General features: G+C 33.1%; 2 protein-coding genes across 2 annotated transcripts; one reads left to right on the top strand and one right to left on the bottom strand.

The window, feature by feature from the left end:
* Positions 1-417: 417 nt before the first annotated feature.
* LOC120092505 (receptor protein kinase-like protein ZAR1) lies at positions 418-3,309 on the bottom strand. The gene is made up of 2 exons (XM_039050601.1): positions 1,584-3,309; positions 418-1,455 (listed from the first exon to the last, which is right to left on the bottom strand). The coding sequence occupies exons 1-2, from the start codon at positions 3,049-3,051 to the stop codon at positions 773-775; spliced, it is 2,151 nt and encodes a 716-aa protein (XP_038906529.1). The 5' UTR covers positions 3,052-3,309; the 3' UTR covers positions 418-772.
* Positions 3,310-14,900: 11,591 nt separating this feature from the next.
* LOC120067467 lies at positions 14,901-15,808 on the top strand. The gene is made up of 2 exons (XM_039019026.1): positions 14,901-15,292; positions 15,418-15,808. The coding sequence occupies exons 1-2, from the start codon at positions 14,901-14,903 to the stop codon at positions 15,806-15,808; spliced, it is 783 nt and encodes a 260-aa protein (XP_038874954.1).
* The last annotated feature ends 2,162 nt before the right edge of the window (positions 15,809-17,970 follow it).

Here is a 17,970-nt window from a genome sequence, read left to right as displayed (position 1 = left end):
ATCCCTAAATTTTCAATTATCCATTTTAGTCTTTGTACTTTCAATAAATCTTAAATTTAGTCTCCAATGCTAATTCATTGTTGATTTCTTTTGCTATCTATTAGCGTTTACTATAAATTTTGAAAATATATTCACATATTATATTTTTTTACATGAAAATTATTATTCATATTTAACCAACTTTTGTAAAAGTTAACTTTGAATTACTAAATTTAAGATTTATTAAAAATACAGAGATTAGAATTTGACAAATAAGAGTATAGGAACTAAAATTGAGCAACATTCAAAGTATTAGAACCAAAATGGTAGTTTAACCTAAAATTATTTTAATATATCCTTGTATTATTACTTCCATTAGTACAAGAATCTAACAAAAGAAAAGTTAGAATAACTATAAAGTAAGATGGAGCAAATAATAGAGAAATAACCTTTTGAATTGTGAAAAAAGAAAAAAAAAAAAAAAGGGGAAAAAAAGGGAAAATAAAATAAAATAAAAACCAAGAAGGATTCCAAAGGTCTGCAAAAAGAGCAAAAGAGAAGAAGACAGCTTCCCACCATAATCTAAATCTGAACATTATTAATTAAATTTATAAAACAGCATGCTCTTGGGGCAGACCAGACCCTACCTTTGCCTAAACTCTATTCAAAATTAACAGCTAACAAGAAGAATCTTGCAAACATCAAAATAAAGTCATTACCATCTTTATCTTATCTTAATCAACACATAAACTTCCATCACTTTTGCTCCCTCTTTTCTTCATCGTGTGGATTTTTAATTCCTCGATGTTGATGAAGATGATAGCCTTTCGAGGGCGTCGGAGACGTGTCTCATGGTAGGTCTCCTTTCAGGGCTTCCATGAACACAAGACATAGCAATTTTGAGTACAGAGATGAACTCTTCTTCTTTATCTGCATCTTGAACTAGATATGGATCTATTACTTCTGAAAGAGGTTTCTGTTCTTCAATGCAGAGTTGAATCCAATGGACAAGATCCATTTCAGAGGAAGAACTCACTTGGATTACTGGGAATCTTCCAGTTATCATTTCAAGTAAGATCACACCATATGAGTAAACATCCCATTTTTGGGATGGTTTCAAGACTTTGAGTGATTCAGGGGCTTGATAACAAGTTCCTGTGTTGGACGATGAATTGCAAATGATCTCGGATGTTACGGTTTTCGGTTGTTTTGGATCTAACGGTTTCTCAGATGCCACTCGACTTGATTGTAGGGTTGGGGTTCCTCCTGCAATATTCGCAAGTCGAGCAAGGCCGAAATCAGAAATTTTGGCTTCCATGTTCTGATTGAGCAGTATGTTGTTGGGTTTCAAATCTCCATGAACATACTTCTTGGGGCTGAATTCATGGAGATAGACAATTCCTTTAGCAATTCCTTCCATGATCTTTAACCTCGCAGACCAGGATAACGGCATGAAAGATACCATTCCTGGCTTTCCTGTCGATATCGTAAATAACGGAACAAACAAGTATATAAGTAAATGAATTAGGCAAATATATCACGATTACTAAATGAAGCTTCATTCATTTATAATTTTTGTGTACAAAAGAGTTGTGAAATGGTACCATGAATGGCAGTGGCAAGGTTTCCATTAGGTATGAAATCATAAATGAGCAGCTTCTCATCAACAGACCAGTAATAGGCTCTAAGATTGACAAGATTGGAATGCCTTAGCTTTGCTATTGCTTCTACTTCTGTTTGAAATTCTTTGAACCTCTGCGAACCGCCTTCGCCCAATCGTCGCACGGCCAATGTAACTCCATCTTCAAGCACCACTTTGTACACTATACCAATCCCACTTTTGCCAATAACAAAGGCCGATGCCTTGAGAAGTTCATCAAGATCAAATGCAACTTGTGCATCCAATGGCACAAGATCATACTGCTCCACATTCTGTGAAACCGACTCAGATTCATCCTTCCTGAAGCATAAACACTCGTTTCTTCCTTTCCCCTTATCGGAACTATGCCCAATCTCGTCTTTGCTCCTTGGATTACACACTCTAGAATAACAATATGAGAACAATAACCCAACTAAACATATGCCAATCACATCACCAAGTACTATTGCAATCACAGCACTCTTACTCAATCCCCCAGTTTTCTCAGCATTGTCACCAGAAATACCCGGCGAATGATCGTCCGGGAGAAACGGAAGCAAGGACGGTGAGCTTGCACTCAGAGTTCCTGAAGAACATGTGTTCTTCAATGGGGAACCACAGAGCCCCGGATTGCCAATAAAAGCAGTGGGTCCTCTGTTCATCAGAGCACCATTTTGAGGTATTGGACCACTCAAATTGTTATGGCTGAGATCAATGTAAACCTTTTCAGGTAGGTTTCCAAGGCTAGGTGGAATTGAACCAGAAAAAAGATTATGAGACAAGTCAAAAGTGCCCTGTAAGCTAGACAAATTCCCCAAATCACTAGGAAGGGAACCATCAAAGGAATTAAATGAAAGATCCAGTTTCTCCAAAGAACTGAAGCTAGTTCCAAACCCATGTGGCAATGGACCAGTGAAGTTATTCTGTCTAACATCAAGGGTTTTAAGTCTCTTACATTGTATAATTGAAGTGGGTAATGACCCATTGAAGAAATTTTGAGATAAATCCAAAGTTTGAAGGTATTTAAGCTTCCCAATCCCATTTGGAACAAACCCAGAAAAGGAATTCCCATAAAGAACCAAGCTCTGCAGAGCTTGAGCAGAGAAGAGCTGAAAAGGCAAGTTCCCATAAAGCCTATTGTTTCTTAAATTCAAATGGCGAAGCCCAGAAAGAGCCCCAAGAGCAGAAGGAAGAAATCCATACAAATTCTTCTTAGGAATGGTAACAGAAACAACTATTTCCTTTACACAACCAATTCCATTCCAAGAACAAGGGGTTTCATCAGAAGAATCCCAATTGCTGAAAGCCCCATCTGGGTCTAAACTAATGGACTGCTTAAGTGACAAAAGCACAAACCCTTCATCATTCAAAGAACTCACAAGAAGAAGACAATCAGAACAGCACAAAAGAATGAGAAACAGACCCACAAGCATTTCCAAGAACTAAAAAAGAAAAAGAAAAAACTTACAATTACCTTTTTGTTCTAACAGAGAGCTTTGGGAAAGACAATGGGGGGATTCTTCAAGGAGTTTACAGTGATGGGATAAAGAATTTGAAAGGGAGTGTGAGGCTGTAAAGGGTGGAGAGGAAAAATAAAGAATCAGAGAGAATTGTTATTTCATTTTCATTTTTCATTTGTGATTTGATATGTAACAGAAAAAGGTTGAGTAATGGAACCATGCAATGCTGCAGTTTCCATCGTTTTTATCGCGAAATTTTGCAGAAAACCATTCGACAAGCCGCTGTTGAGTGAGGAGAAGTCGGAAGAGAGAAGGAACGGTCCACATCAAATTTTCTTAAACATAATTTTGAATAAAATGTCATTGTTTGAACTTTCATACCTATATTTGTTTAATTTTTTATATCATTATTATTACTATTATTATATTTAAATTTAAAGTTTTATTTTTCATTAATATGATTTAGAGTATGTTTAGAATACATTTTTAATTAAAAAAATATCATTTTAGAAAAATTGTATTGATTGACAAACACTCAAAATAGTTTTTTTAAGGATTTTAAGTGTATTTTATAGAGTTTTCATCAAAAGAGTTTAAATAAGAAAGAATTTTGAAAAACATTTTTTTCTCAAGTCAATCCAAACGGACTATTAATATGTTTGAGGTTGGATTTTGATAAAATATTATAATAGTAATTGTCTCATGTCAGAACGGCTAAAGAAGCCATGTGCTCTAAACACTATCGTGTTTGAGGGTGATTTTTGTCATTCTAAAAATCATTTCAAAAATATTTTTAATCATTCTAAATCAATTTTAATATTATGAAAACTGCATTTAAAAGTGTAAAATTAAACATTAAACTAATTTTGAGTGATTAATAGTGTAATTTAAAGTGATTTCAAGCATGACAAAGATGATTTTAACTATTTCAAAATCAATCTCAAACACGCACTAAAAATGAGCCTATAATTTTAGTTTTAAATCGTCGTAATTATAAATAATTTAAGTTTGGTGGGCTAATCCTAGCTAAGTTTTCTTTTTGTATTTTTAAGTTTGAGAGTGGAGATTTGGGATCAACCTGTGTTTTAGTTTAAGAATGGAGATAAGAGTGCAAGTGATATAAAGTTTTAAAAGAATGCTCTTATAATTGAAAATAAAGGGATCCATGATTATAATAATTTTTTACATAGTGATTTCTTTTCAGTGGGTCACAAATTTTCTCCGATTTTAGAATTTTCCACCTAAATTCTTATGTCTAAATTTTTTTATAAAATTTTTTTGACTATTTTTTGCTTGTCCCTATGGTAGAGGTGGGAGAAGAAAAAAAATATTAAATAATTTGATATGGATAATACTTGGGTGCATCCTTTCCTATGCTTCATTTTCACCACTCCCACCAAAAAATAATTAATATATTTAAAAAAAATAAATAAGAATGATTTGCTACATGTCAAATTATGATTGAACAATTTGATGAGATATACAAAGATAGATACTCCTCAAAATGCACCAAACTATTTTTCATCTAATAAGTGCAATGTTAAGTAATTTCTCTTGGTATGGAAATTTTCTTGGGGGTATTAATCATTAAGTGGCACAAGTACAAATAATCATAATTTATTATAATATAATGATTTGGACTTTATCCTTGTACATTTCATAGCATACATTAGTTTTCAAACTCCAAGAAAAAGGAACACAATTGTTGTTGAGAAACAAAGAGATGGTCCCAAAATTATTGGAAGAAGAAAATTGATAAGTGAGAAAGCCAATGCAATGCATAGAATTAATAGATAACATTATCATCCTCTGTTGCTTATTAATCATAATTAATGATTACTGTCACCAAACAAATACCACACTCATACTTCCAACTCTTTGAATCTAAACCTAACTCATTCAACCCCAAACCCACAACTTTCCATTAATTAAATTAACCCTAATCTCACATTACATTTTATTTATATTGGATTAAAGATGCTTTGTTTTTGTCAAAGTAAACTCAATTCATTGGTATTGACATGATCTTTATACCTAAAAGTTAGAGGTTCAATCTTCTACCATATTAAAAAAAAACTTTATTTTTTCGCTTTTTGTTAAATAAATTATCGATGTCAAAGTGAGGTTAACTGAACGATAATTGACATGACCTTTCTTTTTATAATTTTGAGGTTCGATCTTTCACCCACAATTGTTGTACAAAAAATTTATCTGGGTCTTTTTTTATTTGTTCATTTAGATTTTGGTTTGAAATTCTGGTAAAATTTAAGCCATTTTACTATTATGAAAATACAATTAAATGTAAATATAACATAAACGTTATAATTATTAAAATATGACCCATGAATTTCTTTTTTTTTTTTTTTTTTTTTTTTTTACAATTGGGAGTAGGATGATTAAGAAAATATCTCGTGGTTACTAACATGGTTGTATGCCAATTGAGCTGCGCTCAGTTTGGAAAGAAAGTATTTAAAATACTACTTTGGTCCTTGTATTTTTTATATTTGTTCATTTTAGTCCCTCTATTTTCAAAATATTCATTTGGTCCTTATACTTTCAACCTTAGTGCATTTTGGTCCTTCTATTTTAAAATGTTCAGTTTGATCCTTGTACTTTCAACTTTGGTTCATTTTAATTATTGAACTTTAAAAAAATGGTCATTTTTATCCTTTAAAAGTGAAAATAAAGGGATCAAAATGACAACTTTTTAAAAGTATAAGGATCAATATGAACCAAAGTTAGAAGTACAAGAACTAAAATAACATTTTTAAAGTATAGAGACTACAATGAACCAAAGTTTAAAATATTGGGATCAAAATAAATAATTTGAAAGTATAAAGTCTAAAATAAATCAAAATTTAAAAAGTATAGAGACTAAAATATTTATATATATATAACTAAAAAATTATGGCAAAAAAATGATTTTTTTTAAAAAAAATAATGTTATTTTAATAATTATTAACAAAATAGGGTTGGGCTGAAAGTAATGTAAAAAATAAGGTAGTGAATCATAAACCCGGTACACCATTAGCACTAAATCGTGGATAGGATCCATGACTTCCTTCGCATCACGTGCATCTGGCACATCTGACACTGACCTGGCACAAGTAGACTGTCATATGGAAAATCATGCAGCCTTGACTACTCTAAGTCGTGTACTAGGTACACGCTTTAGTGGTCCCAAAACGCGCCCCACAACCTTCTCCCCCTTCACTTTTTTCCCATCTCAAACTTTTCACTTTCTGCCTCTCTCTCACAACCGTAAGCCGTCCGTTGGTCCATCTGCCATCGTCGTCTGCCGTTCTTCCTACTATCACCGACGGTAGGTAACATTTTGGTTGTTTTCAAATATATGAAATTGTGCATAAAAGAAATAGAGTTTCCAAAATATTTAAGGGGGTGTTTGTGAAGGATCCCAAATTGAAGGGAACCTTGAGCGAAAGCAGATCATCCCAATTTCCATTTCTTATAGAATTTAATATTTACAGAAAAGAAAGAACAAGATATGCATTTGAATAAATTACAACATGCTTAATTAAAAGAAACTTAGGGGTTCATAAACCTTTACCTTTAAAAACTTTCTTCAAGAATCCCTTGATCAAGATATGAACACTACCACGATGGCTTCCTCGGTATTCTCAGGCAAAGAACCCAAGAGTTGTGGAGCTCTGACTATTTTGGAATGAGGGAATAAAATTTGAGTAGAGAGGAGGAAGAGTTGAGATTGTTCACTAACAACCCAAAATTTATAGAACAGCCTCTGTCTTTCTCACAATTTGTTTTTTCTTTTTTTCTTTTTTTCTTTTTCAAAGAAGGAGGCTCCAGGTCATCATCCATTCTGTTGGAGTTGATGCCCTAAATCTCGTAGGGTTCTGTAGTTTGTAAATACTCGTATGAACAAACTATTTGTGATGTAATGATATGGGATATTTTATTCACTACAGTCTATAAAATATGAGATATTTTAGTTGCATTAACCACAGACCAAGAAACTAAGATCCCTAGTTGTCGTTGTAACTTAATCATGTATGTGGAGATATACAAGTGGATCTTGCTTTAAGTGATAACCTAAATGGTCTGTAGTATATGGATAAAGGAGAGAAACCTTATCCTGGTGACGTTACGAGTGTGGCCCGTTTTGTAGATGTTACGAGTGTTGTAAAGTGCTACAAATGATCTGATCCTGACCATTCATGTATTAGACATGCGAGTGGGGATGCTCTATACAAAGGAGTTTGTATAAGACCGGACCACCAAATGTTTAGTCTTGTTATATAATGTCGTTCATAGCATAGACTTTCATTTCGCTAGGATGATCATAGGTAACATGACCTTAATCTTGAGTGAGCTGGGAACTCATGCCTATGAGAGCGGTCCTTTGATTTGCATGGATGCGAGTGCCCATATCGCCGACTCAAACCTACCATTTTGGGATTCGTCTGATTGGGGAGCTGGGAACTCAGCTACACAAGACGGAATTCACTCCTTCCCCAAAGCAAGGGTAAGTAGATAAATTGCTCTCTTAAGGGCTAATTTCGAGGCTTGAACAATGTGGCGCTACACCTTCTCTTGGCCCGATAAGTGTTTACTCATAGTAGAACTATGATGTATTGTTCATTAGAGGAATCAGTGGTACTTAAGGAGATAGATGTAATTACGGGGACAAAACAGTAAATTGGCCCAATTGTACGAGCGATTTATGAAGGGTTATCGTAATGTTTTGGTTATATTCAATGGACACAGAAATATATCTGTAGCGCGAAGAGTGCAGCTGTCGGTCTTTAGTGGAGTGTTCGACAGTTAACGGATGGTGGATATCGTGATTAAAGAGTTTAGTCAATTATTCACGTATCGTTGGAGCTTCAAGCTACAGGTCCATAAGGTCCCATTGGTAGCTCAATAGATTCATGTTAAGAATCAGTTTTTGGATTAGTTTGAAGTATTCAAATTAACAAAAGGGAATTTGATTATATATGATATAATTAAATTGCTTTAATTATATGTGATATAATTGATTGATGTATTAGATATATTAGTTGGAGGAATTAATATTAAATACCATAAAGGAAGAAAAAGAACTATGGTTTATATATTGCATGAGATGTGATATTAAAACTATAGGTTATGAATATATTATTTATTTATAATTAAATCAATTATGGGATAATTGGTTTTAATTTTTTCTCGTAATAACCAACTTAGCAGGATGTTGTGATCAATTATGGTAACTGATAGATAAAATGAAAACCAGTTTCATTTTTTCATAATCGAACGATAAGTGAACGCGCATTAAACAAATAGCTATATGATAGCTTGAGAGAGTAAATGATCGTGCATTGAGGGTAGTACTGACTCTTAGAAAGATGTTGTTGAATGTTCGTGCTGTTAGATCGAGTGATACAAGAAGAAAGGTTCTTCAAAGATATGTTCACTCGATCTTTAGTATTTTCCTTTGTAAGCATGCTATAATTTCAAGTTTATGCATAACTGTTACTGTGTGATTGCAAATGTGTTTGTTCTTTCACAATGGGGTTCGGAACAATCTTGCTTCCGCTCACTGGTTCTCTTTGTCAAGAGTTCTTTCACACTCAGTGTCAGGTATTATTTCATTTATATATTTATTCCGTTATCGTTTTATATAAAAAATAAATTAACTATATATTTTTTTTATAATTTTAGATGGAATGATGTATTAGCTGCCTCAACAAATATGTTGCTAGTAGACCGACAAATATTGGACAGACTGATGCACAATCAGGTAACAAATGTATATACAAATTAATATAAAAACTTTTTGGGTGTCTAATTATTTTTTTCCAGATTAATTGGACGCCATACACGCAAAATATTTGGTCATTGCTGCCTGATTACTGTCTTGATGGTCAAGACATCTAGTTAACCATTAGCCCTCTTATATGCTTCCATATAGTAGAGTGACATCATCCAAATCGTGTATTGAGACAGTTTGGTTTGTGACAAACAGTACCTTTATTGTGCTTAACACTCTTACACTATACCAGATTGATTTGAGAGGTAAGCACGACCAAGACTAGCATCGAATTCACGCATAATATAGAGCGTACTGACTGCACGTCATGATCGTTGTGCATAGGGAGAAATAACAAATAGACTAATTGTATCAGATGACTATCTTTCCTTATACGATTTAATCACGATGCAATTTATCACACCTGTCGACGCTTACTATTATTGCATGGTAAGAGTTTTATTATCTTACATTTTCCAAATATATGACATGAACATTATTTAATGTTAATTTTTTTTCATCATACAAAATAACTTTGTCCAAGATTACAACAGTTTTCAGTACAATACAATTTACCAGAGTTGAGTTTAACATGTGACCAAACCTTGGTAAATGTAGAAAGTATTCTTCAACAAACAAGACGACTCAATGTTGTTGACATTAATTGAAGACATATTTGTTGTAGACGACAACGACAACAAGACAAAGCTAATTTAGGGGCATACAAAGATAACCCCTGTAGAGTAAGCGCTAAGGGTCATCTTTTAACTTCATGTAAACTTCTATTTTGAAATTAAAGAATTAATTTATCTTTTTCTAAAGTAAACTCTAACTTGTCTATGAGTTCTATTTTTTATTTGTAGAATATTTACTCTATCTTTCCAAGAGAAGTACCATCTAGTCAAGTCAAAATTTTATTTTTAACATGCATGCAAACTCCACTACAAAATATATAACTAAGTTTAGTAAAGAAGAAATTTGTTTGTTAGAAACAAATAAGCAATTAAAATCGAAAAAAAATAAAAATAGTCAAAATCGTGGACAGAGTTTGACTTTGATCAAGTCGTGTTGACATGGTGTCAACTGGAATAAAACGTAATCATGTACTTGATACACAATTTTTCTTCCATTCAAAACTACCATATTTTTTTAATACATTTTCCTTCCACACTACTTTTGAAAATTCTTTCCTATGTACCTCATATTTGTCATTACTTTCCAAAACCACGTTATTTTTTAACTTTCTCTCGGAAAAAAAAAACCTTAGAAAACTATATTATTAATTTATCGCGCGATATAACAAAACGAGCAGAAATGCGATAAATTGTCACGTGAAGAAAATAGCCGTTTGTCATTGGCGATGGTTAAGGGAGCCGGGAGCGGCAAATGAGCAAATTTAGAAGGGGTTAAATACAAATTAAGGAACTCTTAAAGGACTGATTTGTAAAATATGGAAGAAAGCAGGTAGACTAGCTGAGAGCCTGTCGAGAGAATAGGAATAATCGGAGGCTTCTTTGCTGCGAAGGACGAATCTGATATGAGTGTCTATGAACGTACTATCCAATCACCTTCCCAAAATACCCTCAACTACTTTTCTTTATTTATTTTATTATTATTATTATTATTTTTAATTTTTAACTTTGAAAACGTACCGCAGGTAATCTACCTTTCATTTTTGTTTTTCAAAATTAAAGTAGTGTTTATGGCCCAACTTGAGAACATATTTAGTTGTAATTTTAAAATGATTGAGATAATTTTGAAAAAAATATATTTTTTATCCCTAATTTCGAATCTAGTTTCTATTTAGCTGTTGAGGTTCAAAATATTACACATTTAGTCCTTAAATTTTGAACTTGGTTTCAATTTAGTTCCTATGTTTCAAAATGTTACAATTTTCGTTTTACTTTAATTTGGTCCATATATTTCAAGATCGACACTTTTAAGGTGTGTTTGGATTGACTTTTTAAGTGTATAAATAAGTGTTTTTGAGTGAAAAAAATGTTTATAAATATTTACAAAGTAAATCCAAATGGGCTTTTAATCTCAATTATTCATTAAATATTTATTTTCCGTCTTTAGTGTTAATTTATGTTAATAAATTAAAAATTATTAAAAAAATTAAAATTAATTAAGTTTCACTATTTTTTATCACTTCTAAAATTAAATTTAAAATTTCATTTCATAATTATTTTTAATTAATCAATAGAAATTGAAGCCAGTGATTGAAAACAAGTATTTAATGAAAAATTGAGGTTAAAAATGTAAAAATTTTGAAACCTAGGGACCAAATTGAAACAAAACTTAAATTTCAAGTGTAAAATTATAATATTTTGAAACTTAAAGACTAAACTGAAATAAAATTCAAAACTTAAGAACCAAATGTGTAACATCTAAAAACCTAGGGACCAAATAGACACTAAACCCAAAGCCTAGAGACCAAAAAAGTATGTTTTTTTTCAATAATTTTTGTCATTTTTAAAATCACCGTGGGGTCATTTGATTGGAGGTTTTCTACATAGGAATCGACATAGACATACAAAACCCACGTTTGTTTCACAGTTTTCAACATTTTGTCCGGGAATAAGCTATCTTCAGACATCTTCATTTCCCACATACAAGGTTTTCTATTCCCTTCCAAAATTGTGGGTTTTCCCTTTTCGAACTATATGTTTTTCATTTTATATATAATTTCATTTTGAATATAGTTAATTAATTAATTAATTAATATTGTTCGAACAAGAAAACTTATTTTGTGGAGTTGAACTTGGATTAACGTAGATTTAATGTGGTTGTGGTTCGATCTTTGATACTTAATCCTTTGATTCTTTGAATGCGTACGCTTGGCTTGAAGAAATAGAACACGTGATGTTCTTGAAGTCGAAGTCTTGGAAGAATCTTTGTACTTTTAGGAGTCTTGTTTGTTCAAGGAGTGTGCAGCTTCGAGAGTATAAGAGTCTTCTGATTGTTGAAAGAACTTTCTAGGCTCTCCAGATTGAAAATTTTCCATCCTCCAGGAACTCCTCTATTTAGAGTTCTCTAGTAGGCTTGGGTTTGGTTGGTCCTTAGGCTCAACTAATTGGATTTGAGTCTTAGTTGGTCATTGGGTCAAATTAAACATATTTTTAGGCTTAATTGGACTTTGGCCCAGATATTAGTATAAAATTGGATCAAATTAATTTCATGTGGCATCATCAGGATTTGTCAATTTATATCTTCAACTTCAATTTGGGATACGTGTCAACTTTTATTTAGTCCCAAATTCAGTTATTTGTAATTTTCATTTGTAATTTTATTAAATGAAGTGACAATTTATGATTGGTTTAAAATTTTTTACTCATTTTCGAGATTTATGCACGTATATTGATGGATGATTCTCGAAAAAAAAAATAAAGTTGAAATCAAATTGTAAGTTTTACGTTCTTGACTTTGACTCCACTTGATGTGACAACTTAATCAAACTATGAATTTGGTACATAATTTTGATTTTAATTTTTATATATATTTGACATACAAGTTTTTTGATGTCAACTTATCAAAACCTTAATTTAAGGTCAAAGTTTTGATTTTCTTTCTTGACAAAAACTTGATTTGAATTTAAGTAAAATTTATGTTCTATGTAATTCAAATTGAATTTTAGTGCAAAACTAAACTTCTACCTAAGATGTTCGGCTTGAATTTGGAATAGAATTTAGAAAAGAAATTTGAATTTCATTCGATTTTGTTTTGGGATAAAATTTAGATCATGCTCAAATTTTAATTTAAAATAAGCTTGAGATGTTATCCACAATTTAATTTGAGATAAAATTTGAATTTATTTTCTTTTTGCTTAATTTTAGTCCAAATTTTAATTTGAGACAAACTCAAAATTTTATTTGGAATCTGATTTGATTTGAGGACAAACGCATAGTCTTGAATGATTTGGATTATAAATTTTGGGATTAGAAACTTAAATCCAAATGGACTTTACCTTGAATTCAAACACGAGATGAAGATAAAATGCAATATTTTCCTATTTACTCAAATTGGATTCCCCCAGCTTGGAGAAGGATTTCATAAAAAGATTTCAAGATTAGATTTCAACAAAATCCAAATGAGATTTGGACTTGGGACTTCTCATCTGTAAATGTATCCCATCAACAACCTCCAGCTTCAGCATAAAGCGGTTTTTTTAATCCTTTATATTCCTTTTGGTTTGTTCAATTTTTTTATTAGGTCCAAAATATCAAATGACCCATTTTTAAAAAATAATATCAATTGACCTTCTGCTGACATTATCGCCATATCAAATTACGTAAATTGTCCTTACACCAGCCACACGAGGTAAATCTCACTCTTGTCTGATTAAACGCTCTCGCTCTTGCTTGAAATTCCCGATTTGATGTGATTGCTTGTCAGTATACGAATGATTTGACAATTTTCACGACGGAAGCCTAAAATCAAATCAATAATACCTAAATACAATACAATGGTGATTTCTTTAAACTTTAAACTCCATTTCAAAGGTGATTACTTCTCTGGTTTTCGACGGTGTTTTGTTGAATGAAGATTTTTCAAACGAGGATTTCCAAGACGAGGTTGGAACAACTTTTTCAGAAAGGTGTTTCATTATTTTGAATCTGTTTAATTATTTTTACCGTGTTATTTCTGGAAAGGTAGCATTACAAAATTTTGTATTGGGAGAGAGTAAGAAAGAGGAAGAGTAAGAAAGAGAGTAAGAGTAAAAGAGAGAGCGAGTTTAAGAGAGAGAGCGAGAGTACACTTCAATTGCTTGTACAACTTAATGACAAATATTTTCTTGCTTTGTAGGATGACAGAAAAGTGTCTACTTATTCGATATGGAGGTGATTGGGATGAGTATGAAAGTTCTATATTGGGGGACAGTTGATAGGAATCATTGTGCCTCATACATTAAAGTATGAAAAACTTAAATCTCGCATTTACAGGGTTACAAATGTCAGTTCTTCAGAGTTTGATATAATATTGAAAGTTAAATATAAGCTTGAATTTGAAGCCCCTCCATAATGCATAAGGAATGATGATGATGTTTGCTTCCTTCTTTTGCGAGAAAAATTTAGTAGACTTCAGATAGCTATAACGTTGAAATCCAATCAGGACGAAAATATTAGAATGGGTTTGGAAATGTGAGTTATGATGATATGGTTGTGGACAGACAATAGGAGGAATCATATCAATTTTGTCAGGAAGAGGATGATATTCCACTGCCTACCAACACTGTACCATCAACATTCGATTATATGGATTGTGGTCCTTTAGTGGATGTGAATGAGCAACCAGCAGGATTGAATGATGGATCGTGATCATGGAGATGTGCGTCGTTCTACAACAGCTTTAGTGGTTCCACCATCCGTGTCTTCAAGTCATAGGACAGAGTTGATTATGCCTGGCACCTCTTCATTTAGGACAGAACACGTTGAAGTTGGTCAACTATTTTTGAGCAAAAAAGACTTGAAAATGAGATTATCTATTCTGTCCATCAACAAAAATTTTGAATTTAAGGTCAGGAAATCAACTAAATCTCTATTCACTATCAAATGTATTGGGGAGACATGTAAGTGGAACCTTCGTGCAATCAAAATGGAAGGGTTTAACATATTCAAGATCACAGAGTACTGTAGTTTGCACACATGTTCCATTGGAATTCTGAATCACGACCATAGACAAGCAACTGCTACGGTTGTTGGTCAGCTCAGATAAGTTCACGGGAGTAGGACGTATTTATAAACCTTATTATATCGTTGAAGATATGAGGAGAGATTATGGCGTGAACATAAGTTATGATAAAGCATGACTTGCAAGAGAAGCCGCGTATGATCTCACTAGAGGTACTCCAGAATACTCATACTCCATACTACATGCTTATAGAGAAGCGTTAATAATAGAGAATCTGGGTACAGTCTTTGAGATCGAACTTGAAGATGAGGTGCATTTCAAGTACATGTTTATAGTATTAGGGCCTTGTATTAGAGGTTTCGCAAGCTGTCGGCCTTGTATTATTGTTGATGGGTCGCACTTGAAAGGAAAATACAAAGGCACCATGTTGGTTGCAATTTCTATGGATGGGAACAATCAATTATACCCACTAGTATATGCAATAGTGGATAATGAAACCGATCGATCATGGAAATGGTTTATGTCAAACTTGAAATGCAGTATTGGAGAACCCGATAATCTGGTGTTTGTGTCTAATTGGATGGTATCTATCAGCAATGCTATTCGTGCATTTTTTCCCACGACATTTCATGGATTGTGTACATGCTATATAAAACAAAATATGGTTACAAACTTTAAAGATAGCACAGTTGTTGGGATATTTAGAGATGCAGCAAGGATATTTCGCATGACAGAGTTCCAGACAAAATGGGACGAACTCCGTAGTTTTCGAGACAATGCTATCACGAAATATTTAGAAGACATCGGTCTTCAAAGGTTGGCACGAGTTTAGCAAATAGAATGAAGATATGATAATATGACATCCAATAGTGTAGAGTGTTTCAATTTTTTAACTAAAGAGTATCAACTATTGCCTATATATGCTTGATTGAACATGTTAGAGGAATGCTCCAATTGTGGTTCTACGAACGGAGGAATTACTGGGCATCTCGAATGACATTGCACTTTGACTACTGTGAAACCCGATTGGCAAGTGAGACCGATAAGGGTAGACAATATCGAATTGAGCCTATTGATTGTTATCGGGTACACATGCGAGATAATCGATTGGACGATATTGTCAATCTTCACACGAAGGAATGCACGTGTAAGGAATTCGACGCACTTGGTATCTCGTGTTCCAATGCAATTGTTGCTGCCAAGGAACAAAATATACCCATCCACAGTCTTTGCAATCAATTTTATACAGTGGACTCTCTAATGATTGCGTATGCGAAGCCTATAAATCCACTTGCCACATATTTGAATGGAAGAGACCTCCTAGATATGTAGAAAAGATTATCCTTCCTCCGAAGTTTGTGCCAAAGTCGGGCAACGGAGAGTGCGAAGAATACCATCCAGAGGAGAATTTCGTAGACAAATGAAATGTGGTCGGTGTGGGAATTATGGGCATAACCGCCAAAATTGTATCGAACCGCTTACAACCGTGTGACGTGTTGAAAATGCCAGAGACCATGACACAAACACCCCTCATCTAGTTTAGTTTGTAACTAACTTGTAACATTTCATTTGTTATAAATACCATTGATCAGTTTTTCATACGTCATACTTGTGGCTATTTCGGGTATGTGATCAATTTTTCTTCAATTTTGCTGCTGTCTTATCTTCCGAAATCAAGAAATTACAACCTAATTCCAACTCTAATGACTCCAACAAATTTACAGACCCTTTTTCACACATTAATGCTCATAAACATGTGAGCAATTACAAATTTTCACAAGAAATTTAAAGAAAAAAATGCCAAAATCATAATAAATCCACTTTAGTCCACATTTAATTCAACACTTGAATAGAAAGGAAAAAAAATACCCACCAAAAGCAATTGAGCATAGTTAAAGCATGCTTTGATACCACATGATGGAACACGAGACATACGCAGCGGAATTAGGACTTAATTACACTCTAATTGTTTTTAAACAAAAGAAAATAAGCATGCAAATTGAAGTGGATAGGATATTTGAAACCTTACCTTTGAAGTTCCTAAAACTCGCTTTTCCTTGCTGAATCTCAACCCGAACTCTTTCGGACCACCACTAGAGTTGATCTACTATCCTTTGGACTCAGAACCGGGTTGTGGAACCTGATGGATGAAGAAACTCGAGAGAGAGAAAGAGATGAAAAAATAAATGGAATTTTGTGGTTTGGATTTTTATTTTTTCAGCAAGATTTTGAAAACTAAAATTGGAAAAAAAGCAAAAGTTTTTCATCCAAATTCAAAAGCCCATATTTATAGAAAATGGTCATGCAACAATTGCATGAAATCAAATCCATAAAAACCCAACACCTATAATCCACTATCTAAGTGGGCATAATATCTCTACTATAAGCCAACACCTAGCCCACTATTTTGTTAGTGGAATTATCCAACAAAAGTTTGGATTTTTCTACTAACTTTAGTCAAAAGGCAAAATAGTCATTTAGTTAAAGTCAAACTTTGACTAAAAAGTCAACATTTTGACTTTTTATGATTTTTTCCGTGTTGATTAATTTTGACCTCCCGAGCATGAATCCACATTCATTTTCTTGAAATTTAAATCACATTTGAATATAAGGTCAGTCAAAGTTTGATTTTTCAAAGTCAAAAGTCAACTCTTTGACTTTTTTCATCTTTGACCATTTCCATTATTTTCGAGCTTCTGAACATGAACGTATTCATATTCTTGATATTTAAATCACATTTAAATATTAAAGCTATATCTCTAAACTGAAAAACCCGACCACTATATCACATATACTTGTCGGTTTCTCTCTCTTCACCTAATTCGAACAATTCGAATTATTCTATCATACTGTTCTAAATTTATTCCATATGAGCTAGTAGGGGAACCTAATGAACCTATAGATCATGGGCTCCAACGATCCGAGATTAGCTAGCTAAACTCTTTAGACGGAGCTAATTAATATTCGTTAATTAATGGGTCATTCCACTATAGGCCCGTAGTTGCACTCCCTTCACTATAGATATATTTGTGTCCATTTGATATAACCATGATTAGTAAGCTAATCCTTCACAGGTTGTTCGTAATCTCGGCTGGGTCATAAAATTGTTTTACCCCCGAGACTACATCTTATTCTTTAAGTTCCACTAATCCTCTAATGAACAATTGGTTTAAGGTTCAACCTATAAACCGAATCCCTCTCGGGCCAAGGAGAGGGTGGGGCCCCTTGTTCAAGATCTAGATTCAGTAATAAAGGGAACAACCTATCTACTATCCCTATAATGGGTAGGAGTGAATTCTGTCTTGCTCCCTATGTTCCCAGCTATCCACCCGAACTTACCCTTGAAATGGGAGGCTTATTGGGATAACGATGATGAACTGCCCTCACCTATGCAAATCTAAGGATAATTCCGAGTGAACAGGAGTTCATAGTTAGCTCAGGATTAAGATTAAGCTACTTAGGTCATCAATTAACGAAATAGTCAGTTTTATACA

Source organism: Benincasa hispida, chromosome 12, assembly GCF_009727055.1.
Source record: "Benincasa hispida cultivar B227 chromosome 12, ASM972705v1, whole genome shotgun sequence".
In the NCBI taxonomy this organism is placed as follows: domain Eukaryota; kingdom Viridiplantae; phylum Streptophyta; class Magnoliopsida; order Cucurbitales; family Cucurbitaceae; genus Benincasa; species Benincasa hispida.
Note: the sequence above shows the minus strand (reverse complement) of the source record. Positions and strands in the feature narration are given on the sequence as shown.

Coding starts and splice junctions, on each gene's coding strand:
- LOC120067467 (XM_039019026.1), top strand. CDS start 14,901: ATGTTGGTTGCAATTTCTATGGATGGGAACAATCAATTATACCCACTA. Junction 15,293..15,417: donor GAAGACATCGGTCTTCAAAG/GTTGGCACGAGT, acceptor TGAACATGTTAG/AGGAATGCTCCAATTGTGGT.
- LOC120092505 (XM_039050601.1), bottom strand. CDS start 3,051: ATGCTTGTGGGTCTGTTTCTCATTCTTTTGTGCTGTTCTGATTGTCTT. Junction 1,456..1,583: donor CCTTGCCACTGCCATTCATG/GTACCATTTCAC, acceptor CGATATCGACAG/GAAAGCCAGGAATGGTATCT.